This window comes from Cuculus canorus, chromosome 3, assembly GCF_017976375.1.
Source record: "Cuculus canorus isolate bCucCan1 chromosome 3, bCucCan1.pri, whole genome shotgun sequence".
In the NCBI taxonomy this organism is placed as follows: Eukaryota; Metazoa; Chordata; class Aves; order Cuculiformes; family Cuculidae; genus Cuculus; species Cuculus canorus.
Genome location: NC_071403.1, coordinates 53,386,480 through 53,413,712, shown reverse-complemented (window position 1 = coordinate 53,413,712; position 27,233 = coordinate 53,386,480). Strand labels below are relative to the sequence as shown.

Genomic DNA, 27,233 nt, shown 5'->3' with positions numbered 1-27,233 from the left:
TTGAAAGTTTCTTCCTTTTTAAGATAATCCCAGGTGTTCTAGAAGCTGTGATTTTATAAGAACTTCAAAGGTTTTGAAATAGGAAATATATTTAAGGAATGCAGAGTAGACACAGAGGTCCAGCTTTGGTGCCACTTGTGCAGAAGTTCCCCAAGACATAGTCCAACTCAAAAATCACATGATTCTTCAAGCATCTTCTTCATGGATTCACCACACTGTGTAATGGTATGTGTACATGTGCCCATTTTAAAATCCAGCCTGGTAAGTTCCTTAATACCAATAGTTCTCTTGGAATATTGTTCTAGAATTTCATTCCTTCTACAGACGAAAGCTGCTTAATGCTTTGCTTTTGGCTCTTGCTTAGGAAGGTTTTTGGTTTTTTGGTTTTTGGTTTTTTTTTTGATCAGAGAAGGAGATTGAGCCCTTGGCCCTTAGATAGCTCACTTTAAGTCGCATCTTCCTGTCTTTCATTATCTTAACGGCTAGTCTTTGAAACTTCACCAGTTTTCCAAAATCTTGTATTACTGGATATTACCGCAGAAGAAGTCACAATGCTGTGAAATAGAATTAAGGTATCATGATGTCTCAGTTACTACAGTATCATACTTATTTATGTAACTGAAAACTAAGTCTATATTTTTTTAGCCATAACATTACCTTCAGTACTTATCAATTTCAATTCCTAAACCAGTAATCACATCCCATGATAGAGTCCAAGATCCTGTATACACAGCATTTTTAGCTCCTGAGAGTTTAAATTTATGTGTGCATTTAACTGTATATTTCTTTGTCTATGCACAGTTTACTGAATTAACTAAATCATGCTGTGTTAGTAACTTGTCTCCCAACCTTTCTGTCATTTGCAAATGTTACCGGTAATGCTTTTGTATTTTTGTTTTTTTCAGGTCACTGGTTAATGTTAACTAGTAAGATCTAAGAACAGATCCTTACGGGACACAGTACAGACACCCATTAAATGTGTGTTGTTTCACTGCAAGTACATGTTGACATCTATCAGCCAGATCTGAATCATTTTTATGCATGCAATTCTGATTCTTATAATTCCAGGTTCATAGCCAAAGTGTCATACAAAATTAATATCCTGTGGAACTGTATTGCATTGACATTACTTTTAGTAACCAAGCCTGTAAATCCATTGATAAAAGATATTTTGAATGAATGAATTTGAAAGATCTAGTTTCACATACATGTAACAGTTATATTGTCCTAGTTCCTTGTTATTTTCCTACTTGAGTTCCATGTCAGCTCCTGAGTTATTTTGTCCAGAATGGATGTCAGGCTGACGGACCTGTAATAACTCAGGTTAACTCACTTATCTTGTTAAAGCACTTCACAACACTGCCTCTGTTGTAGTCCTCTGGCACTTTACAACAGCTATTGAAAATCACTTCTAGTAGTTCACAGAGCTCGTCAGCAACTTGTGTCAGAAGTTATCTCAACACATCCATATTAAAATGCCTGCCTTTTGGAGCTGCCACTTGATTTCCTTCTGAGTTGGGAAGGGAAATTACCATTCACCATCACCACCAACACTGTCATCATCTTCTGGTATGTATACGTTATCTGTCTCTTTCCCAAAATCCAGAACATAAAAACTGAAGTGTCTTGCTATTCTGCAGAAACCCTTCAAGCACTGACCCATCATCATTATCATTTATCATTTCCCTCTCTTTCCTTTCCTTTCCTTTCCTTTCCTTTCCTTTCCTTTCCTTTCCTTTCCTTTCCTTTCCTTTCCTTTCCTTTCCTTTCCTTTCCTTTCCTTTCCTTTCCTTTCCTTTCCTTTCCTTTCCTTTCCTTTCCTTTCCTTTCCTTTCCTTTCCTTTCCTTTCCTTTCCTTTCCTTTCCTTTCCTTTCCTTTCCTTTCCTTTCCTTTCCTTTCCTTTCCTTTCCTTTCCTTTCCTTTCCTTTCCTTTCCTTTCCTTTCCTTTCCTTTCCTTCTTTCCTTTCCTTTCCTTTCCTTTCCTTGTTTCCAGCTTCTAACGTTTCTCTGTTACCTTTTGTGCTCCCATACCACTGACTATAGCCAAACAGCATGGTTTTTTTTTCCAACACAGGAAGGCCAGTTCAGATCTAAGCAAAGAACATAGCTGGGAGGGCTTACTGGGAGAGGCAGAGGAAGGCACAGTTCTGCCGCCCAGTTTGTCTGTTCTAGGTCTGTCAGGCAGGGCTCGTTGGTGTTGTTAAGGGCGAGAGAAAACATGACGCAGTAGCTATGGCAGTGAGAACTCCTCAGAGTAGTGGTCAGGGCTCCTGGCCTCCACACCTGGGGAGTTGCCAGGACTGACCATCCTGCTATTCCCGAACTTTCACCCAGACCTGCGTTTCAGGATCTGTCCTCCCTTCTGCTCATGATTTTGACAGGCTTTGAGTCAGCTCCAGTGACAGAGCATCCTGCTGGCAGATGGCTGTTGCTGTATGTGTTCAGAAGACGGCAAATGTCTGATGGTGTTGCTCAGAAAGTACACCCAGTCAACATTTGGGCCACTTGAGTCATTGTTGTGCCTTTGGCTGTGCCTGCAGTTGGGTTTTGCATTGAATAAAACAGAATTTTGTTTCTCAAGGATAGTAAGTACAGCAGATATCTCACAGGGAGTGTCTGTTCCCAGCATAGTGTTATGACAGATCTCAGCTCTATGAGACAAGAAAGCAAAATAGTCATTTGTGGTTAAATAAAAATTGTTCACACCACCCCATAAGTACTTTGTGTTCATTAATATATGCTAATATGGATATCCACTCAAAATAAAACATTATTTATCAAGAGAGAAAAAACCCAATTAATCCACTCAAATTAAATCATGAAACTGAAAATAGCTTGCAGAGATCTTAAGAAACGTTAAGAAAACCAGAAAGTTCTCTGCCCTTGACTTTCTTTGGTTTTGCTAGATTAGAGTGCAGGCATCATGTCAAAAGAGCAGCAGTGCTTGTGAGAGAGCATTTATCAAGTGCTAACAAGAGGATGAAGGAAAATTGAAATGCCATTACAATCTTATTCTTCATTAAAAGTGCAATACTACTTTTTCTACTAATTCGTTTTGACAGATGATATTCTGACAGAGTTGACACCTATAACAAAATGTGACTAAAGTGGATGCAATTCAGGAAGTGATGTTTTACATTATTTTTCCTAGCGCTACACTGTCAGTGAAATAGATAAATCAGATATAGATTTTTTTCTTAAATCTGTTTATCTTTGACTGTCAGTACTTTGTGTTATAGGCAGATATCTAGCTACAATAATACTCAAACCATTAGCTTCTTAGAGTATAAGAAAAATGAAGTAATTAATGTCATTAACATTACCAAGGAAAACTGTAGCATCTAACGTCTTTTCCCAGGCAATGTGTGAAGTGACGTTTTAAAGCATGACTTTGTTGAAAGTCTTTTCTGTCTCAAGTTGGATTTTTTTATTGGGAAATGGAAACATTATTTTATTGTAACTGTTGATGAGATTTAACAGAAGATGGAGGGCAATGGGGGGAACTCTTGGAAGTTACTTTCTTATAAAACTTCAGTAACAGCTCTCTTTGGGATGTCAGGTTGAAAACAAATCTGGCAGCTGTGTTCCAGCAAGGTATTTCAGAGGTGTTTCAGCTATATTATTTCAGATATAAGTCATCATGTTTGTTTGCTGGTTATTGAGAAAGACTCTAGTCTGTGGCTGAGAAATGCCAAATGAAACTCATCACAAGCACAGGATTTAAGTCTCAATAAAGATCCTGCTGTTCCTAAGCTTTTCTCAAGATATTATGATGAGGCTTCTCTATCATTTACTGAGCAAAAGTGATTCCAAGGAAACCATAAATCACAACTGCTTTTAGCAAGCAGTATAGCCTAAAAAGCCACAAAGCTGCTGCACTAGTTAAGAGGCCAATGAATGCTTCCGTGAAAAGAAGTAATTCTCCCTGGGCAGATATATTAGCAGTATGCTGCCAAACATTGTCCCAATGCCAATGAGAACTTGGCTACTCAGTTGCCTTTCTGAATGTTTTTTTTGCCCACAACTGAATGAATGAATAATCTTAGGGAGCAGAGAACAACGATGACAAATAGCATCATCAGACACAGTTCCTTTGGCTACAGACCACTGTGCAATGAATTATTCCATAAGGTTCCTGTATATTAATTCAGTAAATAAACAATTTGCCTGTTTTTCTCATTTTTTTTAATAATTGCAGTAAGCTGTCAGATGATACCTTAAAAATACTATCTTTAAATATTATTTTTAAATAAGAGGCTAAATTTACCCTTAGCAGAGTCTAGCCATTCACATTTTCTGTCAGAACTTTTTTGTTTTCTTTTTAATTTTTTGATTTTGTGTTTAGCATGTCTTATTGATTTAATATGCCCTCTTTGTAAGCTAAGGAAGATGCAATAAGACAGTTTAGAAATATTGCCATTCTATATTGCCATTCTATATTGTAAGAATTTCAGAGGCATTGTATAAGCTTGCACTCCTCAGTTTTTTCAGCAGTCATTTATTTGAGCCTCTCTTTTTAAAAAATAAAATCAATAGAAATTCAGTCCAGATAATGTCGTACTTTTTTTTTAAAGGATCACCAATTAAAAGTTTGAGTTTAAGCTAATAAATGCTTGGAATTTCTTAAAAAGCACTGACCTGATATTAGGGAAGGCAAGCTACTTATCTAAAAATGGAAATCCTTATGCAAAACTACTATAATAATATTCATCAGACAAAGTAAAGCCTTTTTCAGGATTAGAATAAGAGTACAATGATATATCTTTCACTTAACTGACCTTTAGCAGACTTCAAAATATTCTTGCAGGGCCATTTGTCTTTTCTGATTCCTTGGTAATCCTGAGTGTTCCATAAGGTGTACTTTATGGCCCTCCTGAGTTCAGTAAATATTTCTGGGTTTTTTTATACTGGTCTTAGGTTTTCCCACTGATACATGGAGGTTTTTTTAAAGTCAATTTATCTCAGAAGACATAACATGTTTATCTCCTTGGATCCCAAAAACCTGCCAGCATGGCTTGTCAACTGTGCTTTTTTGCTTTTAAACATGGCCTCTCTCTACTGCTGTAACTGTCTTGGCAACACAAACTCCTTGCCTCTGTATAAACTGCACACCCAGAGAATATACATGGAGGAATAGCGGAATGAAGAAAGGCAAAAGTTAGAAGACAAGTATTGCTGATATTTACTAAAATTTCCAGCCTTACACAGCTTTCATCACTTGGCCTTTCTCTGTATCAGGTTGCAACAGTTTTTTTAAAAAATGTCCGAAATACAAGCCCAAAGCGACTGCTTTTGCTCCTGATTCAATTGGTGAAATACACTTCATCAAAACAGAGTAGATTTTGGCCCTCACTGTGTCATTTAGCGTGCTTTCCAACAGCACATATGTAGTCATGTTATTAAAGCTGAAAATTGAGGTCTGCCTAAAGCATCCCCTTATAATATGTCAACATGCATAACCATGTGCTTTTCTGATTATATTAAAACTTGGACAGATGTATAAGATAACATTGTAGATCCTTTGAAGAATTTTTTTTAGTATAAAACTAATCTTAGACGCAAAATCTCATACACCTAGAATACAAAACCTAATTGTTGTTATGGGGTAGGAATGACCATGGAAAAGAATAACAAATGTCTAAAAGATGTATATGTTCATAGAAATTCTGTCCACGATTTTGAGGTACCTTGATGCCAAAGATTTTGCATGAATGAACTTGCTCACAGTTCCACCAGTGGCTGCTGCCATCAGGTTGACATTTCAACAGCAGCCTTCTGCATTTGTACTCACTCTCCCAGATGCATCAGAAACACAATGACTCCCACATTCAGTGGGGCTGCAGTGGCAGAGGAAGGGAGACCACCACATTAGCAGAATAGAGTTTGGGCCAGACTATCCTTGGTGGGCACATTTCACCCTCTGTCCATATGGAAGAGTAACAGCTCAGAATACATTGCTTTGCGTTACCCATGGAAGTTATGCATATTGCATTTATGAGGGCACTTCATATGTCCTTGTTCCTCTGGATAAGCATCCTAGAGGGATTTCAGCTGAATTCATAAAGGAAATACGATGAAATTTGTGAAAATAGTTTGTGTATGATTATATTTATGACTAGCAGTCTTTTCTCCTTCACATTGATATTTTGTCTGTGAAGCCAGGAAGTCTTGAGCTGGATCCTGATGGCACCAAAGGAAACGAGCAGGGGCTAATTTCACTTTTACCTTCTGAGGCTCTTAACAGTTTCAAAGGAGATAGAGAAGAATTTACATTTAAGCCATATTTCAAATAAAAACACTATTGAACACATGGATAGTGAAAAATATAGCAGTATTTTAGAAACAGAAATCCTGCTGATAATGGAGCAGCTAATCACTTTCTGTACCACCTAATTCCCCTAGCATATAAATAGGATTTGCCCAGTCCCTGAGCACCTCTGCTCTCATGTAGCGCAGACTCACAGATGCCTTGAACTTCAAGCAGCTGTGGGTTTTCTTATGTATACGATCACATACTTGCAGAAGCATTACTTGTTTAATCCAACCTCATCATAGCATTGGAGAGGGCTTTTCAAAAATGGCTAAGGCAAATCCCCTTTACTTAAAAGTGCCCTGTAGGATCACTGTATCATGATCAACCTCTCAAATAGACAAATGCATGCAAACCATGCAAGCAAACTATTCAGTTGCATGAAAAATAGTGCTAATAGAGAAAACATTTAGCGTTAATAAAAAAAGTGTATCAGTCCTATCCAAAGTGGTATGTGACTGGTATATCTCTTAATTATGAGTTAAGATGGATCACTAGATGCTTTCTACAAAATTATGGGAAGCATCAAGGTTTTCTTTGTTTGTTAGGTGAAATCTTGGTTCTGTACTAACAGTCTTCAAGTTGAACTGAAATATCTTGCTTAATATGGAGGACAGGAGATTACATGGAACTTATACGAAGGCCTTCTACCAAACTTCACTTAAGATCTGGAAATGATTTGCTGGAAAGACAAAGAGCTTATGTGAGATCTTACTGGCATAAAGAATTTGCAGTGACCTTTGCACTCATAATTTTTTTCTCTAAGAAGAGCCATTCCTGCTTTCCAGCTACTTAACACTTCTATGAACCTTTTTTTGAGCTTGTTTTCATAAACAGACTCACCTATTTTGTTCTTTTAACGCTTGGGCAACTTAAAACCTATGTTTAATAGCAATTTGTGCTTTTGAACCTTAATGGCTATGCAGAGAAGAGAAAATTAAATTGTCCGTTATAATTGGAAACTGAAATTTTATTTCTTTTTGGTTCTCAAATGTGTTTTGGTATTAACACATATTCAGTTGATTGTATTTGGATTAGATACAAGAAACAGATAATATCTGGCCTGAAAACATTCTACGCATCTGAAAGATTCAGTGTCTTCTTACTGTGTGTTGCTTACATCTTGTCATAGAACATTATGTTATTTCATATCAGAAGCATGTTAGTGATGCTAGGTTATACAACACCAAAATGAAAATTGTAGTATCTTGTTCTTTTGAATCATACTCCCATGGTGCCTGGTCAGGGACTGATTTTCTAACACTCACAGTTGCAGAAATACATCTGTTGAATTGCTGTACTCCTCTTTGTCAGAGGTAGATCTTCTTTTTGCTGGAGAGAAATATACGGACTATTTTAGTGCACAGGTCATATCTGCCACACTTGCTGTCCCGAGATCAAGAGGCATCCATGTACTGATTTATTGATTCAGTCAAGGCAGAAGTGTAGAACACCCTGAAAAGCCCCATCGCTCCTCTGCACCCTGGACAGAGACCCTAATCAAAAACTCTCACTCAGGGGTGCTATACTCTTTCACACCACTGGAGCAGATGCACAGGTTGGCTGAGGAGTCCTCTGTAACACTGACACCAAGACTGCATCTGCACAGCCGCAGATAGATTTTAACTTGGTCCAAAAGCTGTGTCTATACTGTCCTTTTGCTGCTGTCAAGGCTGAAAGCCTGGTTTCTACTCTGCCAGCAAAATGCTGAAGCTGAGACTGGTAGATCGCCCAAATCTGCCTCGCAGTCTGCCATCTCACAGCCTGCTTTGACAGCAGTTAATTACAATGCTCCTGAAGAGCCTGTGTGCATTAAAGTGTATAAGTACAGCTGTCTTGGCCTCAGTAGCTGCTGTATTTGGATGTCCTCAACACATGCACATACTCAGCCTCTCTCCTGCCATTTCCTACCTGTCAACCCACCATCTGGGGTTACCCACCTCTCTCTCTTCCCCTTTCCCTCTTGACTTGAGTTTCCATGTCAATAAATGGGATGTGGCTGGACAGTGAAACCCTCCCTGCCAACAGCTGCCCCCTGAAGCAACAGCAGCTTGAACATGGATGCCAGCTCCTGCCTTCCAGGGCCTGAAGCCCTGCTCTGCTGGCTCTGCCCAGCCTCCAGTGCCCATTGCTGTGCCCTTTCTGCTTGCTTACTTCACTGCTGTCTCATTTCTCTGATGCTCTGGCCCTGACAGTTGCAATTTGGGAAAAGACAAGGTGGTGGGAGCAAGCAGGGCTGTTTCTGTCTTTCCTGGTGATTGCATGCTTTCAGGGGTCTGTGGTTGTTTGATGGGACTTTGACAGGGGGCTGTTACCTTTCCCCAGCACGTCTTCTCAGGTATGTTTAGTTGAGGGCTGAGCAGCTGCAGCCATGCTGGGGTGATGTGCTTGGGCTCAGACTCTTTTTGAGCTGGGGAAAGGAGGCTGCTGGATGTCTGTACAACTTGTGAGCACCCAGATGTTGTTCCTTAGGAGCTGTCTGTAAGTCACAGGGCTGTGTGTGTGGAGAAAGCAAAATTGCAATGTCTGAGGAGAAAAAAAAGTTTTGTCTTTCTTCATGAATTTGCCTTTTTTTCTGTTTCTTAACCCAGCAAAAGGTCCTTTTCTCTCTCCAGGGAACCGTTTTACAGGCTGGCATAGCAGCATTGCATAGATGTCTCCAAGGATGCACAACGCATGAAGAACCATATTAGGAATGTTGCAAAGGTCCTCTCAGTCCTTTAGGCCTTCTCAATTCAGTCTAGAGAGCACCAGAGGTGACCTCAAAGTGCTCCTGGGCATGAGCGCAGGAGGACTCAGGAGGTCTCTGGCACCATTGCTGGGGCACAGCCTGGAAAAGCCATAGAGGCACAGAACCACCACGCTTCTAAATCAGCATGTAACACGCCAGTAGAAGGACTTGGTTGCTCCTGGCTGCCGAGATCAGATAATGGCTGTGTCATTTCCCTGTTTTTGACAAGTTACCTTGGGGGGTCACTCTTCTTCAAAACCTTTCCTAACCAGCTAGGTGCAAGAGAAAGGAAGGAAGTTAGGGATTTCTGATGTGAAAGTGAAAAGTGTGTTAGTCAGTGCAAGGGTTTATTGTCAGTTTTGTGACAGTTGTAACAATTTTGTTCTTTTAAGGCTTAGCTAACTCAAAATCTACGCTCAGCCCCAGTACTTTGGTAGCTTAATGGCAATTCAGAGAAGAGAAAATGAACTGTTCATTTTGCTCTTAATTAGCAAGCAGTGTTTTTAAGTGCTCTACAATATCTCATGCTTTGAGCTGTATAACTTTGTCCTAGTTGCATTTAGCCATTTTTTTCTATCTCACAAGTCTATCTTTCCAAAGTTCATTCTTTTGTACTACCTTTGTGGGAGCTATGCAAAGTAAACTATTAATTTGTTCTTTGCCTGTGGTAATCCAGCTTTTACACTCATTTCCTCTACTAGCTCTGCCTGGGTTCTTGGTATTGAGTCACCATTTCATATGTAGATACTACAGTAGCCTGTGGAGAAAGGTATTTCAAATGTTTCACCAATCAGCATCAGATATGCCTTTTAGCATTGTGTAATTCAAACATTTATACTGTGTCAATCCTTGAGGCTAAGAACTCAACTGGAAATGTTGGTGTGAATATTTCATCTCAAATTTATTGTTGGGAGAACTGTTCAAAATTAGGATTTGATTTTTTTTGTTGTTTATTTCTGTCTGTCTCAAAGCCTACAAACACTTGTGCTATGTATTTAACCTCCCTGCTCTAAGTCTTTTAAAGCATTGCTCTGAGCATTCAAGTCACCATCTGTGGCAATTTTTGCAGAACTGGTACTTCGGCTTAGGGGTGATTGGAAATATTTTGACTAAATGATCTTTGGGGGGGGTACTAAAATATTTATAAATCTAAATTAAATCTTTTTTAGAGTGTTGATTCTGTAAAAAAATAAATACTTCTGTTTAGATACATTTTATTTTTGCTTATGCATTCCATTTCTCTTTTCCTAGGATTTTTTCTTAAGTTGCTAAATACATGGTTTTGCTTCTTATCTCTAGCTTTCATAATCAAAATCTAAACACTTCTGCTTCTTTTCTTCTTATATCAAACCAAATGGCAGAATTGTTTAACATGTTACTCTGGGTTTTTTCCAGCTGTGCTGATATAATTGATTACATATGATTGGTCATAATATTCAAAATCAAAAGTCAGGGTAGGCAGTTCAGATAATATTAGAAAGTTACATTTATTTTCATCAAATTCCTTAATGGGCATGTAAGGCAAAGCCGCCACTGTCTGTCTTAAACATATTTGAATTAACACAAAATTCTAAAATCACATCATTTTCTTCTGAATAGTAGGATTATAGTATCCAGGGATTTGATAAAGCATACAGCAAAAAGTCTGTCTTCTCTTTTGCAATAAAACCCAGAAGTTTATTCCATTTACATGAATAGCTTTTTCCACTGATAGATAAGCTATGACTAGGTATAGTTTTCTAGACAGAAGACTAAGACTTATTATTTAGATGTTATTCCAAACCTGATAGAGTTAACATCTAGAGCTGTGGCTCACGTAAACAGAAGGAATTGGTGTCTAAGAATCATATATAAGCCAAAATAGCAATGAACATTCATCTCTGGGCTTATAGCCCAGGTCAGGAACTTTTCAGATATTTGTTTCAATGATGCATGTCCCTTTTGGGTATTCTTTCTCTAACTATTTTTGTAAATGATTTCACTAACTATAATATTCAAAGCCAGCTTTGAAAAAACAATAGAGATTATTCATAAGAAAGCATTGAAATTATTCTATTGTTTACTCTCTACACTCTCATCAAGAAACAGAAAACATCTGTGACTCGTTCAACCAATGCTAACCAGCAGAACTAACCCACAATTAATGTTAGGCATCACTAGATTATTTTTAATACATTTTGAAGAAAACTGGAAGCTAGTAACTTGTTCATGGTAAATCATGAACAGAATCACTGGGTTCAGCAATTTGTTACGAGTATCAGCCAGGGTTGGAGCTGAAATAGTTCCATTACAATATAAATAAATCTCTAAAGCTCCTTGTTAGACACGTAATAAACAAGCACTGACTATAGTCTTTGAATACATTTAGGAAAATATATTGGCACATGACCACAGTTTGGCATTTCTTTTATTAAGGAAGTGCAATTTAGCTCTGACAGTCTCATTACTTTGGGACTGACTTCACCTGTGCTTGTATTTCTGACAAGAATATCAATTAGGTGTTCAAGATGATGCACCTGCCTCAATCAAGATGAAGGCTTAAATGTAACCGCTGTATCAAGCAGCAGAATTTTACTTCTGTTTGGGTCTTCTTTACTGAGATAACGCATTACTACGGTGAACTGTTGGTAGAATGTGCATACTTTGTAATTAAACACAGAAAGTAACCTAGTGTTTGCTAAAATCATGCGCTCTTTTTCCTTATCTGAAATACAGTTTCATCTCTCTGAAAACTTTGACTATGACAGGAATCCTGTATTGTTTTATGATCATAACAATCATTTAATTCCACCCTTTCATCTTCCGCTTTCATTTTCTCCCTTGTAATCGGTTTTACTTGACTGCAGAAAATGAAAAGACTAGTCTGGTCTCAACAGGTCACTTTATGCATTTCTAGAAGGGCCTTAAGTTCCAGAGAAAATAGGCTGTAAGCACAGATGGCAGAGTTTGTAGTGTATCAGAGCTGACTCAAGTAATTCATTTAACACATCCTTCTGGCTTTTGTCAGGTTGAACCGCAGTTGCTTTGAAATCTGTGGTGAACCCAGAAAACTTTGCTAAGACAATTTAATAGAATACAGAGTGTATACATTGCTATTTCAGTTTCTAGTAATGAGTTGCCCTCTCCATAACTGAAGAACAGTGAGGCCTCCAGCCAATGCAAAATCTCTGTAGTACAGTCAAAGAGAAATAACCGGGGAAATAGAATCACAGAATCATTTAGGCTACAAAAGACCTTTAAGATCATCAAGTCCAACTGAAAAACAAATACTGCCTAAACCACCTAAACCACTGCTAAACCATGTCCCTAAGTACCATATCTACATGTCTTTTAAATAGCTCCAGGGGTGGTCAATCAAGCACTTTCTTGGGCAGCCTCTTCCAGTGCTTCACAACTCTTTTGGTGAAGCAATATTTCCTAATACCTAGTTTAAAACGCCCCTGAAGCAATTTGACTCCGTTTTGCTTGTCCTACCACTTGTTACTTGGGAGAAGAAAGCAACACTCACCTCACTAACTTAAGGGAAATGCTGACTTCCACACAGCTGTGAGTTGGCTTGAGGCACAAGTTGCTGTTGGTGAGAAGGTCTGACACAACTGCAAGTGGTAGCAGGTTAAAAGCAACTGTAGAGCTGAGGAGCTGGGTGTCTGGACCTGGTTTGTATGGGAAATCCAGCTGGTCTCCAGGAAAAGAATACCTACAGTGACTATCTGTGACATTCAAACTGCAATAAACTGTTGGAAGGACATGTTTCTCTCCTTTAAAGCTATCGTACTTAAAGAAATTAAAATAGCTACTTCAGTAGTCTTTGTAAAGCCATTTTTTTATTATTTAACTGCAAACTACTTAGAATAAAAGCAGAGGTAGTGTTTTCATTTTAATATTTGTAATTACATTGTGATTTTAGGTCTAGCAAAGTTTTTCTTTTGGCATTTTCTCCACTGTTTTGTCCTGACTGATATCAGAACTGGAGTCCATACAGAATTCTTATTGTAAAATGGCCGCTCCTTTAGGGTTTGTGAAGTGCTTCAATAGCCCAACTTGCCTGCCTTAAAGTTGTCCCCTAAAAACATCTGAGGTGAGATATACTCACTAAAGAAAGAAAATGATGTTGAGAAAGCTATCTGAACTCTGAAAAGAGACAGTGTGGTAAAGAGTTTTAGGTGGCAAATACAACACTAAGTGAAGAGAGTTCACTGAAAAAGGAAACACAATTCAGTTTGGAATAACTGATAACTGGTAAACTGCAGCCTCTCCTGACATTGGTGAGATTTTAGCCTTGAAAAAGATATTCTCAGGAAACATGGAAGTTTTGGGTTTTGCCCTTTCTGCTGTAATAGAGAAGTCTGGTAGACGAGGAGTGGTGTCAGTTCAATGGTCCTGGAAGTCATGTGCCAACAGAGCTGCTTTGTATGAGTGTACTATTTATGGTTGGGGTATACCAAAACAACACTCATGGGCACATCCACTTCTATAATTTCTATTTTTTGTCAGTCTGCTACATTCAGGGTGTAAATGTAGACTTTGAATTTTGTTTTTAAACTCTCTCAGTCAAAGGCATGGATAAATGGAAGTAAGTGGCTGAATTATTACAGTTTAGAAAGTGATTGCTTGTCATGTGAGACACATTAGCTGATTGTGTATGTGTCCCCAACCTGTTACTAACAGACTAGTTTAAATCTGATGGTTCAGTGTTTTAATATTAGTTTGCAATGGACTGAGAATATGCGCATGACTATTTAATATGGTTCAACTGATAAGAAGTACATTAAAATGAGAATTAGATCATTTCCTTATTAACTGACCCTATTCAAAGAAACAGGGGATATTATAAGACTGGCACTCTTTCTTTGCCTTTTTTCCCTCCCCTTTTTTTTTTTCGTTTGGTGGTCCAAAACCTTCCAGTCTTCCCAGACTTGTATTTGACCCCTGCGTTGTTACCGTCATATTTAATATTGTCACTAGTTTTTACAAGTTACTGCAACATATCAGAAAGTAACTTAATCAGATCATGTCCTTGCTTGGCTCTTCCCAAATAATATGCTCTTCCAGCAGAGAAGTTTTCAGTGTTATTCCTTGCTGTTATGTCATGCAATGCTCTTGTTCTTCTTTTCTCTCTGCCAAAAAGCAGTTGATTAGCTGAGGAAAAGACATGCTTTATAGTGAATCAATACTGAACACTGAAACAAATTTCATACATCCTGCAATGTATCTACAAGCCTGGGAGAGGTGAACAAACAGATCATAGTGTTAGGAATTGTTTCTCACTTATTATTTGTGGACCTTCCTATAGTGTCACTTGCCTCCCTACCCTGTGTTGAAGCTAGATTTTGTGACTGTCTTATTGGTGCACTTTCTTTGCTGAGTATATGTTTTTTTTATTTTCACCGTTCATCTAGATTGTGGTTACTTCTGCTGTTTAGAGAAATAAATGTGGCAAATAAGCCCATAATGGCAAGGAATAGGTGACCCCACCTAAAGGCATTGCTCACGGCCCAGATAGGTGAAGTATCTCGTGCTTCCTGCCTTTTCTTATTCCACTTACAATCCTTTGCTGTGGATTTTTGTTGTTGTTCTTGTAGATATGTATCCAAAGGAGTCTCTAAAGAAGTAGCTGATAATTCCTATTGACACTAAAAGAGGAGTGAGAGAGAACAGTTTTAGTCTTCCTCTTTAACATTATGGTTTTCTTTCTCCTAAAGATTTATTTTTAAAAAAGTACTAGCTTATATTTCAAAGAGATGTTCTCTGTAGCACAAATGAGAATGATATATATTTCCTTATACTGCCCCACAAATACTCCCTGTCCTTGAATTAAATGAGACATTGATTTATGTGGGACCCACAGTTTTGGTTATAAGGTGCCTGGAAACACAACACTTTCTGTCCTGTGGCTTGGGAAGACCTAAACAGCTGCTCTGTGCATCCTGCAAGAAGACCACGTCTAGGTTTCTCATAAGCATCTAATTGCTTTGACTACATTTCCACTCCATTTCATAAATGAAAATTAATTTGTTCTTTTGACACTAAAAAAAAAGGGGAGTAAATTTGCCAAAGAGCTTTAAGAAAAGGAATAGTATAAAGCTTTTAGATGGAGCTCATGGGTTCTGCTACCTATGCTGCTCAAATGTTAATAGAAACAAATAGTGCTACTTGCAGTGTAGCTGTGGCACAAATCTAATACTCACTGTCTCACAGGAGCAATTTACAAGGTTAAATTTTTGGTACTTTCTTCTTTTTGTCTTCTGTTGATCAAAAAAACCCCATTTTTGATATTTAATACAGCATCTTAATATTTTTGTTAAGATATTTAATGCATTTAATGCAATGAGTGAGAGTAATTCCCTCTACATGTACCACTCACCAGCATCTTCAGGTATGTGGATCCCTCTCAGGAATGGCCTTATATGGAATTTTTACAGTGGAGAAGCAAAGCTGTCTTTGGCACTGAGAGAAGAGTGCCATGACAACCCTTTTAGTAAAATCGCAGCCATGACAGGGTTAGAATTTAGAATTTAGCTTTACACCATTGTACAGACTCTGCTTAAAGCACATAAGGAAACGGTTGGTTCTCTGAATAAGATAGAAGTTGAACAGAATTAAAAAAAAAAACTATTAAAAATCAGAGAGATATTGTGGGTCTCACAGTATGTTACTGGCTCACTTTGTTTGGGTACAGATGAGAATGAAAATAATTTTTTTCTAGCTTCACCATAATAAATACTTTGGCTTTTCACAACTGATTCTTGTAACAAACGGCAGTTGCAGATAAGATTGGATCTTTTCTTCATTGGCTCTTTCACAGGAAAATTAGTCCTCAGCCTGTGGCCCTGTTGTAACTCTTGCTGACTCCCATTTCGCACAGATCTTTCATTACACATTTCCCCTCTCAGCTGTTGCATCTATTCATTGAAATTGATGTACCCAGCAAGCTGATACAGATAGATATGTCCTTGGCTGTTGGACAGAATTAATTAGTGTTTTTCTGTTCTATATATGCTTCTACATTGTGCTTACTCTGGTAGCTGAGTGCGTTGAACAATGTGTCTAATGTCTGTCACACGTTCATTTTCTCCATGGTCCTTTACCCTGAAGGGGGAAGGTGTGTTGCATTATGTCTTGCTTTATGAACACAGCAAAAAGACTTTGAGACGACCTCCTGGGTCATCAAGTCTCAGCTCTGGCTGTTGCGGACGTCTACATTATATAATGCTTTTGTGAGCTGAGCAAGCATCAGTCTAACATCAGATTTCTTTCTTTCTTTGTGCTGCTGTTGGAAATATGTTCCAGTACTTCTCTCACATGAGGGTTAGAAAGCTTTAATTTTAGCTTCAAATAGTTTCTGCCTCTTTTTTTTTTTTTTTTCCTATTTAATCTTGTGTCAGTATTGTCCTTGGTCTTAATTAGCTTTTCCCTTTCTGGGTACTTTATCATGCTTATTGGATTTATTAAGCAACAATCTTACTTTGTCATAGCCTATATATTTATTGTTGTTGTACTGCTAGTACAGATGCGACTATGTTTGAGATAACTGACATTTCATCAAAAGTAAAGATGGGAAAAATCATTCCAAGTGAATTCAGTTTTTCATTTGTTGAAATCATTAACTTGAAATGTACAGCAAAGTTAGTGTTGTAATGATGTATGACAAAATCTCATACCGCCCTATTGTTTTAGATAGGAAACCTACTACATTTATTTTCTAATATACATTGCCTAAACAGCTAAGAAAATTCAGTTCAGTCCCCTGGCTCACCTTAAGTAAAATTTTAAGAGTAATCCTAGTGGTTACAAATGAGTTTGTGTTGCATAAACTTCCACATTAAATTGGGAAACTAATTTTCTTCCAAAGCACAAGGTGCTTTCTAGTGGCAAGTCAGTGAAGAGGCTGTCCTGCTTCAGTCTGGCACCTGAGAAAATTCATAAGAGCAGTACAACTCAAAGTGCTTAGCCGCAGGTCCTGTGGGTTATGGTCTATAAATACTTGGAAATGTCTCCACCTACGTTCTTCTTAGCATATGATAAGCCTTTTATGAGGGCACATCATTAAGAGAAGTACAGGGTCATGAGATGGGGCTACAGTGCTGAGCCCATAGCGGAGGCTTTGTGGTGTGTTCTCCCTATGCACAGCTCTTCCTCTCTTCCACCTTCCCCGCAGCCATCCAGGGGAATGGTGTTACTCCCACTTTGGAGTATGTCACCATCCCTGGAGATATTTAAAAGATGCATGGAAGTGGTGCTTAGGGACATGGTTTAGTGGTGACTTGGCAGCTCTAAGTTAAGTATTGGACTCGATGATCTTAAAGGTCCTTTCTGATCTAAATGATTCTGTGATTCTATGTCTGGCTCACAGAAAAAAAAAGCAGACTGACCTGCTTACTGCATATGGCATCAAGTCACAGACTGGAAAAGAGGCCATTCTACTGTGCTGCAAATTTCTGAGAAACAAGGGCAGTTCAGTGCAAAAGGCTGGGGAACTTGAATTTCGTGCTTGACTCTAGACCTAGCAGGTTTGGTTGTATCGTAGCATGACTATGACTGTCCTAGTGTGTCTGATCTGTGGCAAACAGTCTACGCTTCTGGAAAAGTGCACCATTTTCTACTGGATTTATAAAGAATGCCTGAACTGTCTTTTGCTGAATTTTCTCTAGGGTGGCCACGCCTTTTAAGTTGTGATTTTTTGTGAGGGAAGTTAGATTGATTCGGGAGTCTTCCTCATTGCAGTTTGCTATTTCACACTATTGCTGCAAAGGAGGAAGATGGACCTCTTCAGTCACCCCTAGCTTGAAAAGGTCTGTGTCTAGAAATGATCAGGATAGCTGCTGTTACTCCCTCAGTAATTAAGCAAACACTACAAATGTGAATGGCACAAAATTTGTGTGTCTCATTGTGAAACCATTTTATGTAGCTGTTAATAGACAGTTTTTTTGTAATCCATCTGCTCCTCTTGCATGATTGATGGTAATCACAAATCCTGTGTTCATGGCAGGCATAAAATACTCAAACAAAACTTGAGATTTCACCTGTCTCTATAGCCAAAGGCAGATTGAGCTTTGTAAAGCTGTTTATTTGGCTGCCAAAATGTATAAATAGAAAAATGAGGGGAATTTGAGAATCGGCTTTGGTATTGTATGGACCATCAAGTTAAAATATTTCTAGATGAGGAAGAGATATTTCTGAAGTTCTTACAGATGGAAAGCCTTCTATTCCAAGAGAAACATGAAGACTAAATTTTAACTGTCATGAACATCAGTCAGTCAGATTAGTGTAAGTGGCTATCAAAGTGCTACCAGATCAGTATGTTTTAAGTTTATATCCATCTTCCATTCACTTTTATGAGTGTCAACTGCATGTGGTATGAACAGCTTGGAATGAAACCTTTTTTTCTCTTTACTGTGACTGTCTTGGACTAGAAGAACAGCAGTTTTTGCTATAGAAATGTTAATAAAACTTTATCCTTACTGTCTGAGCTGTCCTTGTTGCCTTTTCTTCCTGTCTATGCCTTGTTTGCCTTTAATATCCACTGGTAAATCAAGGTAAGGAAATGAACTTGCAGTCTCCAGGTCAGTTAGGACCTACTAATACATGGACATTTTGCTCCAGTGAGCTCTGAGTATGGTCACTTTAACGGGCCTCCTTTGCTCTTGCTAGTTGATTTTTTTTTGAGAAAAACTATCCATTTCTCATCACAGCCACCTCTTAGCTGGTTAAATGCATGTTATATATCAACCTATATATATTTTTTTTTTAACAGGAAATTATGGGGAAAGTGGAATGGAAGCCTTCAAAGAGCTGGCTGCCCAAGAGGGTCTCTGCATTGCTCACTCTGACAAGATCTACAGCAATGCTGGGGAAAAGAGCTTTGATCGCCTGCTGCGGAAGCTGCGAGAAAGATTACCGAAGGCTAGAGTGGTGGTTTGCTTCTGCGAGGGAATGACAGTGAGGGGGATCCTCATTGCCATGAGGCGCTTGGGAGTGCTTGGGGAGTTCCTGCTAATTGGAAGGTAAGGCTACAAGTGTGATTTCTCTGCCTGTCCTCTCCCTCTTGTTCTGCAGGCAGTCCTTTCATGTGAGAACCATGCACCTCAGGGTACCCAAAACTTCCATATTTCATTATCTAACAAATGAAAAGAAATGACAAGATGATACAGCAGATCTCAGGAAGGGGATATGAAGATGTATGCCAACTTAATCGGTGGTGGTAACTTGCTGAAGTAAATGTTAGTTGCTAACTGTTATATATGGATATACAACTTCAGTGGCTTTGTGCTTTGGCACACTCTAGGGGAATGTTTCATATGCAGACTTTAGAATCAAAGCAGAGTGAAGAACTCTGGTTTCAGACTGTTATCTGGAAATGTGACAAGTAGTAAAATTTCATGTTGTCTTTCACTAAGAATGTATTCTGACAATCTGAAACCGCAAATCTTTGAATAGTTTTGATTTCTTGAACTTTTTTTGCAGTATTATGATTACAACCTGGCATTCTCAGTTGTGTGCTTTGCTCTGATCTTTGCTGTTGAAAGGCGGGGCACTGATACTATGCGTACTTGTTTGTTTTTTGAAACATCAAACTTGCTAATGACCAAGTCAGTATGTATGCGTGTTTTTATATTCCTAGAGTAAGAGTGCAGATGTGTATTTGATAGGCAAAGGCTGTTTTTATCAAAATGAGAATGGTTGTTTTTCCTTCTAGAGTTTACTTTTGTAGATACCCACTGAAATATGGTCATTTTAATTCTATCATATATAGTCTATCCACATATCCATTTTTGTGATAGTCCTTATTTTAGGCTCCTTTGACTTTCAAGTTTATTTTTGCAATTTCTTTATGTCTGGTTTTTCTGTTTCAATGGGTCTAGTTCATATGATGAGGACTGACATTTTCTGTCTTCTCTTTCAGATTGATAATGTCTTTTTTATTTAATCCTTCAAGGCCTTTAACAGTTTTCTCCATACCTACTTAGCAGCTGCTGCCTTTTTATTCTGCTGTCATTCTGAGCTGTCAGACTTCTTTTTGTACCTTTCTTTCCCTGAAGTCTTTGTGTCTGTCATCACTAGGATGCTTTCTTTTGGCCTATCCTATAATGTTGGTCTTTCCCTGACTGTATCATTCCTCAAACCCCACAATTATGTTTTCTAGAAGTCAGATAGCTCATCTGTCCTAAGTAAAAATCTGAAAGCAATCAATTGCTCTCCTTTCATGATTTTTATTTTTCAGTCTTTAATTGTAATCTATTTGGAGCAGAGACTGTACCTCTAGAAGTATGTATAGATTAGATATAGCACATTTGGGAAGCCATCAGCATTAAAACGAAATAACGAGTAAAGTGGTACTGAAAATGGTATTATCTTCTAGATTTGTGCATATGCTTTTCATCTGCATCATTTAATATATATAATTTTAAAAGAATAGTGCAACATTTCAGGATTGATGTGTTTTAAGTATTTTTTTGGTGAACAGAAGAAACTAACTATAATAAAAGTAGTCTGGATGACAACATCCCCAGTGATTTTGTAAAAGCTTTGCATCTTCAGGCAATGCTGTGCTCTCTTCCTTATTGTCGTCCCTTTGTAGTGGTGTCTTATTGCTCACCTGATTTTGGTGCTCCCTCTTTTTGCTGGCCTTAAAGAGAGCCAAAGGAAATTGCTCTCCTACATTAAGAACCAGAGCTAGGTACTGTGGTGGTACAAACCTTAGTTTCCTATTAGGCCATTTACTTGATCCCCTACTCCACGGATGTATTGAACATTTCATCTTGAAGTTTTGACTAAAAACCTTTACCAAGAGTTACGTTACTCTAGTTCAATTGTGTGTCTCAAAATATCCTGAGCAGCATTGCTCTGAGTTTTTTGTCAGAAATTGTCACCTATTAAATGCTAATAATGGAATTTCTTAGGAAATCACAATGCATTTTTCAGATAGGTTTTTACATACTCTTATGTTGGTAATTGAGTATGAGAAAGTCCTTTCTAGGGCTGGGTGGACTGATACAGTTGTAAAACAGACTGGATATTGCTTTGCATAGTCTGGATTGTGCCCAGCAGCTGGTTGAAATAAAAAAATATCATAGGGCTTGCACATATTTTATATGTGCTTGCAAAACTACAAGGAAAGACATTTTCTTTGAATTGTCTTAATTGAGTGATTTAAAAAAAATGGCAAATCTAGCAAACTTATTCACAAGTAAGTTGCTGTGAAATTGCAGTGCTATGAATTTGGTCATCTATATACGAACAGGAACTGTTAACACATTAACATTGCTCTGACATGCTGTTCAGTCTTTTTATTCAAGTACCCAGCTAAGCAAAAAGCCTTTTAAGAACATCCTTTTAATTGAGGAAAATAGGGATGAATGTCAAATCAAGATTTTTTTTGTTTCAATAATGAGCTAAACAAAACTTTTAGTTTACCCACAGGTTTATTATCAGCCACACTGTATCAAACACATACTCTGCTCTGACTCACTATAAAGAGGAAGCCTTTACAAAGGGACACCTGGCTAAATAACTCTCTTCCTGCTCTGTCTTCAGTATTGGTATTGATCAAAACAGGCAGGCACACCTCAGCTTAGCTAAATTAAAGGTATGAGACAGAGAGCTGGAAGATAAATTTGACTTCAGTTTATTCTGGGACTGATACATTGGGAATTATAGGGGGTTACATTGAGCCAGGACTGGGTCATCAGGTAATGAATCTTTTCCAGGGTGGGCTGACTCTTCTCAGGCTTTGAGTTAGGAATTTATTTGTGCTGTATCTAAGTAAATGTTCCCAAATTCATGTTGGAGATCTATCTAGAAGTTCAGTCTCCTTTCCTACTGGAAGTGGGACTCTGTTGTATTAGTGAGAAGAAAGGAAATTCCTACTTCTCCATCTGGAGGGAAGCTGGAATTAGGACAGAAAAGGAGGTTACAATCCTGTCTGAAGGTGAATGGCAGATATTCAGGAATGGATACAGTGTTCAAATGTAGTGGAGAGTCCAGTGAGAACATTTATTAAGCTATGAAATTAAGGATGATAAGCCTTTGAAAATTGGCTGATAATCAAAAGGAAAAAAAAATTGATCATGGCTTTTTATAAAAACAATGATTGAAATCATATTGGAGTAATCAAAGCCAAAAACTATGCTAAGAAAATAAACTGTACTCTTAAGGGTATTCAGGTAATTTCTAGCAGAAATTAATTTTGATGTGGAGAGACTATGTAGAAAGAAACTCAACATCATGTGTCTAATCGTGTTTATGCAGGCTACTGGGTTTTATACTACTTAATAAGCATCAATTAATTTTCTATGAGAATCTTGCAAGATGGATGAATCTCATATGTATCCCCTGGGATGATGCATCAAGACAAAGCATGTAACTAACTTGCCAGCATCTGTGTGGGTAATACAAAGCAAATGAAAGTCAAAAATGAAATCCCCAATTTTAAGAGTTACTCTGAAATCATTGGAGAAGAGTCATATTAGATAAATAGTTGGAAATGAAAATACTTTTTGAGATCTGATGATCTCTCAAACTCCTGCACACCTATTTGTACAAATGTATGAGAAACTTTAGGAAAGAAGTGATATATTAGTGCACTTGCTGCTTTTCAATATAAGACATGGTAATGGACTATGTACGATTTTACTTCCATATACTTTCCAGTGTTTTGTGGTCTCCATTAACATTACTCTATACGCTATTGTAGAACTATGAATTTCAAGTGCTGGTAGAGTGATCTCTCCTGAGAGTTTGGACACTTAGCAGTGAAGATACAGTTGAATTCTCTGCTGTGAGCCCAGTGCATGACAGAAGTCAAGTCAATTCTTTTTCTGCACCTGATAAAACCCTTCTAAGTATCGGGTGACAGAGATTTCAGGATAGCGCGATGAAACTTTTCCTGAATGCCCTCCCTTCACAAGGCAATATTACTAAAGGTGGCCTTGATATTTAACTTCACACACCCTAAAATATTGACAGGGCATTGTAAGTGTAAGATGTTTGGTACTATTATCTGACATTGCTGGATATGTGGAACTTGATTTCATCCAGATGTAAGAGGAAACAAATTGCTGGTGAGGTGAGAGAGAAATGTGCCCTGATGTGGCCAATCCTTGGGTGGCAGGGTGTGTAGGAGTATTTCAGCAGGTGCCTAGGGCAGTTACCACATCTGAGGATACCATGTTTAAGATAGCGACACAATTTCTGTCTACGGCAGTCACCCCAGTAATCAAGAAGAAAATCTGGAAGCAGAAATTGGCCGGTCCATAGTATCGATTAGTAAGGGAGGAGGAAGAGTCTGATCAGGAAGTTGGTCCTTTGACAAGGAAATGGGAGAAGGAGGTGACAGAAGTAATTCTAGAGGCAGAAACCACCTGGTCTCTGAGCAGACCTTGAGACATGCGGAAAGATTCTATCTGCCAACCAGCCAAAAGGATTGCTGCCTGGTTGCTCAGATGCTGTGATACTGGGGCTAGCCTAGATTATCTAGGGTAGACCTGATCCTTGTAAATCTGGGGAAAGTAGTAGGTATCACAGAGTGTTGCTTATGATAGTGTTTTACACCAACTTGTTGTGAGTGGAAATGTGGTGTGAAGAAAACTGATAGTAATCTAGTATTACCAAATGGATACGATAGAACTCAAACCTCTAGCATACTGTGTGCTGATTTTTTGGGAGGGTAGACTGATTGATAAATCTCGTAGTGGTTTGAAAGCCTAAAGTAAAGATAACAACAGTAGTAGCATGCTGACAAATAAGAAGATAGTCATTTAAGCAGCAAAAGGTTTATTTTTCACACTCTTTACAGAAGGGAGAGGAATGTTAGCTGTCTGTTGTTGATGCTTCATTAGTGGAAGTCTGTATTTAAGTAGGTGTTTAGATGTAATCAGAGCTTTAGATGGGTTTAGATTCAAATTTCTGGATTTAAGTTGAGGTAGATTCACTGAAATGCCAAAATTATTCATGACCAATGCTCAAATACTTCCAAAGTCTAACTGAAGTTGACAGTTAAGCAAGACATTGTCAGTGAAGACAGTCCCATCTGGCAACATCAGCCCATTTCCTGAATGTTATGAAGGTTGGTAGTAGGATTCATTACTAATTTTAAAGTCTGGAACTTCAACACATGTCTGTCTCTACAAATTTGTATTCCTTATTCATTCGTGGCTCAATTTGTAGTTGCGGTCGAGCACCTGTTAACTGTGGCGAGAATTTATAATCAGTGTGGATAAAAACAGCATTACATGATACGAGAAGACTATGATCAAGCATGCTGTTGGATATAATCAAACCTATCTCTTTTATATGGGCATTCAGAATTAGTTTCAACCGCATGAATTAACTGTTAGATATTTCTGTGGATAAACTTGGTGTTTTTGATTAGGTTAACATTTCCAAAAGTCATAGGTGAGATATTGGTGCTTTTGTAAATGTGACTCAAACACACTCCTTTTTATTTTGTAACACAAAATGAGACATTTTCTGCTTCATGTAATCAAAAAAGTACAAAATAGTAAATTACTGCCATGGTCTCTGTGTTATTCCTAGTTCTTCACAGAAGAATTTAACACAGAATTTTCATTATGCTACTTCCTAAAGTGAATCCAATTTAGAGGAAAAAGATCACTTCACTAACAAGTATGAGAGTGTTCCAGCAGTCCATGTAAATTCCTGCCTGAGATTGACCAAGAGAGATCCCATAGTGACAGACATAAAATACCAGGTCTCCAATAGCTTGAAGACACAGGAAAAAAGCCCAAACCTTTCATCACAATCTTCTTTCCAGGTTGATTTTCCCCTATGATCTTTAGAATTACCCCTCCTTAAATGCCTGTATATCCCAAGACTTCCTGAAATGATCAAGTTTATACAAATTTAAGGTGGTAGTCCACCTAGTTGTAAAACGATATGTTTAAACTGTACTTGAGTGTTTGCAGATTATCTGTGGCAAGAAATAAATCACAGAAGATAATACTTAGATTAGATGCAGCTTTGAGTATCTTTTATTCTTAGACAATGGTCATAGATCACTTATTTGATTTCTGTACAGAATTTGAAAGAAAAAAAGTATCCAGGCTGTTATTCAGGAGAATAATGTGTCTTTGTATGCGTTGTTAATATAAACATTACAGAAAATAAATACAATGCTTTATCAAAACCTGAATACCTGTGTAAGAATAATGTAAGTGGAAGCAGTATTTTTTACTAAAATATAAAGATATTTTAATGAAATAAAGACTTACACAGTTTTTAAAGTTATATAAAATGTTGCTGATTTAAGAAACGGGATATGTGGAAACCTGCTTGAAAGCAATGTACACCTTTAAATGGTAGTCATTAACGTACTATTTTTAATGAATATTGATTGTATTGAAAGGAGAAAAGGGACTGGGATTTTTCTGTTTCTGACTGTGTAGCGCAATCGATTATCAAAGCACAGTAATGCTGCCACTCAGTTGCTTAAGTCACTGGAACAGGAGAGGAGACCGAAGCCTACATTTAAATATCTTGAAATGCAATGCAGAATGTGATGCTTAAACTTCATGATGGTAAAGCTTGTGGGGACAAAACTTTCTTGTTTCTGTATGTCTGCTAAAAAAGCCTTCTGTAATTTTTAAGGCATTTTAAGCTTCTAGAAAGCTAAGATCATGTTCAGTGTTCTAAACTGTCTTGGCGTAAACTCTGTGGGGAGAGTTATCTAAGCTAGCAATGTCCAACAGAGAGCAAGGAAGGAACAACCTTGCAGAAAAAAATTACCTTTAACTTTTCTGCAAGGTCTTTCATCACTGAAAAAATGCATCAGTTCAATGCCTTGTTGTCTATGAATTAACATGGGTGTTAGAAACATTGAATTATTACATTGTGCTGTGTTGTTGATGGATTATTTATTAGGCAATAGATGTTTTATTATGCCTCTGTAGAAACCAGTAACAGGATGGCTGCTGCTCACCTGTAAGAATATGCCGTACTTTTGTGTGAATGTATTGGAAGGATGCTATTTTGAGGATGTTTGCATAATTTACAGAAAATTTCAGGCATGTTTACGTGAGGCTGGGACTCTTTATAACTGTTTAGAAAGCCAAGAAGTTTATATTTCTATTGATAACAGTTAAAATAAGACCATAATATCATGGACTTCAGAATTTCTGCAGTTTACTGTTTTTCTATTCTCAAATAGAAATGTAACTCAATGCATTTCTAGTAAAAACTTCAGTGAAAACCTCCCTCAAAACATAAAGCTCCATAACATTTTTTCAAGTTCAATTTCTTAATTCTAAACAGCAAATTAATCACCTATTTTTTTGAAGAGAAACAGAAATTAAAGATGAACCTTTCCTGGAATACTTTACTGATTTTAATACTATTTTCATGTTTCCTGGCAATTTTCGGCATAAAGTTTTTCCTGCTCCATTACAGAAATACAGATCATCACTGTTAACAGTTACAGTCCTTGGATCACTAGAAAATAGTGCTATTAAGGGTAAATTATTGCTTGGAGGTAATCAGAATTGCCTGAGCTCTGGTCATACCAAAACCTCATGTTTTGACAGGGACAATCACATCAAGGAAAAAATAATTTATGTTGCAATTTAAACACCTTTCTACTGAATCCTGGAAAGCAGTGATGCAAAAGCTTTAGAGCTGCTGTGAATGATCAACTGGCTGCATTTTCCGTGCAGCAATTTACTAGTTGTTTAAGCCTTTGGCTCATTGGCCAGAGAAGGTAAAATAAGGAGTAAAGTACAACATTGTGGGGAAAGAGCATGTATTTCCATATACTACTTGATTTTCATTAATTTTTCCCTTTCATTTCATAAATGCTCTCAACCTACTGGCCTTGCTGGAGAACCCGCAGCACCTTTCCAAGGCTGGAAAATGTGCCCAGCACTCAGCAGCCCGAGGACATGAATTCATCTGAAGGGAGGCTAACCTGAAAGCACCTGTATGAAGATACAATATGGCAGTTGTAGGTCCTGAAAAGGTTGCAGTTTGACAGCCAAACACATAGCTTTTCTAACATGTAAATTAAATTGGAATCAAGGCCCACGGTGGTAGTTCCCTCATCTGTTGTTTTTTCTACTGAAATTTTCAGGCAAGACAAATCCTTTCCATTTCTGAGGCATAGTAGTGGTACAGGACCTGACATGATGTCACAAACTCACTTCAAAAAGTCAAACCTGGCTTTTTCACACTACTATTGCTTC

At 37.8% G+C, this 27,233-nt stretch overlaps 1 protein-coding gene across 4 annotated transcripts in view; it reads left to right on the top strand.

Annotated features, from left to right (window-relative positions):
* The window catches only part of GRM1 (glutamate metabotropic receptor 1), a 186,819-nt gene that overhangs the window by 19,422 nt on the left and 140,164 nt on the right, over positions 1 to 27,233 (top strand). For all 4 annotated transcript variants that reach the window (XM_054063653.1, XM_054063654.1, XM_054063656.1 and 1 more), the window contains exon 3: positions 18,797 to 19,046. In XM_054063653.1, coding sequence (XP_053919628.1) covers positions 18,797 to 19,046 — 250 coding nt within the window. The remainder of the gene's footprint in view (positions 1 to 18,796; positions 19,047 to 27,233) is intronic.